Genomic DNA, 1485 nt, shown 5'->3' on the forward strand with positions numbered 1-1485 from the left:
AGGAGGAGGAGGCAGGAGGAGGAGGCAGGAGGAGGAGGCAGGAGGAGAAGGCAGGAGGAGGAGGCAGGAGGAGAAGGCAGGAGGAGAAGGCAGGAGGAGGAGGCAGGAGGAGGAGGAGGCAGGAGCAGCCCCACCTGCGGAGTGGTAGAGGGGCAGGCAGTCGTAGATCACGTCCTCGGGGCGCATCCGGTAGGCGTAGTAGCCAAAGGCGGCGATCCGGTAATACCTGCGGGCACGGCACCGGTGGGGCCTGCTCCAGCCACGCCCCATGGCCACACCCCATGGCCACACCCCTGCTGGCCACGCCCCCGCAGCCACGCCCCCCACCTCACCTGCTGTGCACCACGATGGCCGCCTTGGGCATCCCCGTCGTGCCCGACGTGTAGATGTAGAAGAGCCGGTCTGGGAAGAGGGAAAAGAGGAGTCAGGGTCTTCCCCACGGATTGGGAAACCCCTTTGGACACATCCGGAACACCACTCACCATCCAGGCCTTTTGACGGGATCTGGGCCGGGGGGGACTTGGGGGCGGAATTCAGGAGCGGATCCAGGTGTTTGGTGTCCACGGGGACCAGATCCGGGTTATATTCCCCGGAGCAGAACTTTTCCATGTTCTTCCCCAGCATCCCATTGACCTCCGAGACGGCTGCAAGACAAAGCCATGGACACAGCATTCCTCAGGGAGGCGAAAACAACCCATGAAACCTCCCCAAAAGCACGGAAAGGACTCGGAGGAACCCTCCCCTTCCCCTTCCCTCTCACCTGCCGCCAGCTCCCCCCCGAACACGAGGGCCTTGGCGCCGGAGGCGGCCACGCAATAAACCAGCGACTCCCGGCGCAGGTTGAAGTTGATGAGCGCGGCCTCGACGCCGGCCTTGGCCAGGCCCAGCCAGAGCGCCACGAACTCCGGGCGCGACTCCATGAACAGGGCGACCACGTCCCCGGAGCCGAAGCCCAGCTGCTGGAAGAGGTTGCCCACGGCGTTGGAGAACTCGTCCAGCCGCCGGAAGGTCCAGCGCTCGCCGGTGGCCTCGTAGATGAGCGCGGCTTTGTCCGGCAGCCGCCGCGCCACGGCCTGGAAGAGCCGCGGGATCGTGGCCCGGGAGCGCTGGTGCCGCCGCAGGTGGAACTTCACCCGGAGCAGCACCCACAGGCCGCTGGGGAGGACACAGAAACCCGGCTTCACGCTCCGAGGAGGGATTAGGGCACGGGGGGGGAGAGTTTGGGGAGGATTCAACACATTAAACTGGAGCTGGAGTTAACCCGGGGTGCGGAGATTACAGCTGAGTTGGGGTGGGTTAAACCAGGGTGGGTCGACAGCAAGATGGAGTTCAAAGTGATGCTGGGTGACATTAATGGTAGGCTGGGCTGAGCTTAACAATAAACTGAAGGTAAGGTTGGTTAATCAGGGCTGAAATTGAAGTTGATCAGGACTAAAGCTGAAGTTAAACAAGGGCGAACTTAACACCAGGTTGAAGTACTGGCCT

At 62.8% G+C, this 1485-nt stretch overlaps 1 protein-coding gene across 1 annotated transcript in view; it reads right to left on the reverse strand.

Moving 5' to 3' along the window:
• SLC27A1 (solute carrier family 27 member 1) overlaps positions 1-1250 on the reverse strand; it is a gene marked incomplete at its 5' end in the record, with an annotated part of 5020 nt that extends 3770 nt beyond the window's left edge. Inside the window, 4 exons of the mRNA XM_027707974.1 lie at positions 135-226; positions 333-402; positions 483-644; positions 761-1250. Of these exons, the coding sequence (XP_027563775.1) occupies positions 135-226; positions 333-402; positions 483-644; positions 761-1250 (814 nt within the window). The remainder of the gene's footprint in view (positions 1-134; positions 227-332; positions 403-482; positions 645-760) is intronic.
• Between the last annotated feature and the right edge of the window lie 235 nt (positions 1251-1485).

The sequence above is a fragment of the Neopelma chrysocephalum genome, unplaced genomic scaffold, assembly GCF_003984885.1.
Source record: "Neopelma chrysocephalum unplaced genomic scaffold, ASM398488v2 Primary Assembly neopelma1_95134, whole genome shotgun sequence".
Classification (NCBI taxonomy): domain Eukaryota; kingdom Metazoa; phylum Chordata; class Aves; order Passeriformes; family Pipridae; genus Neopelma; species Neopelma chrysocephalum.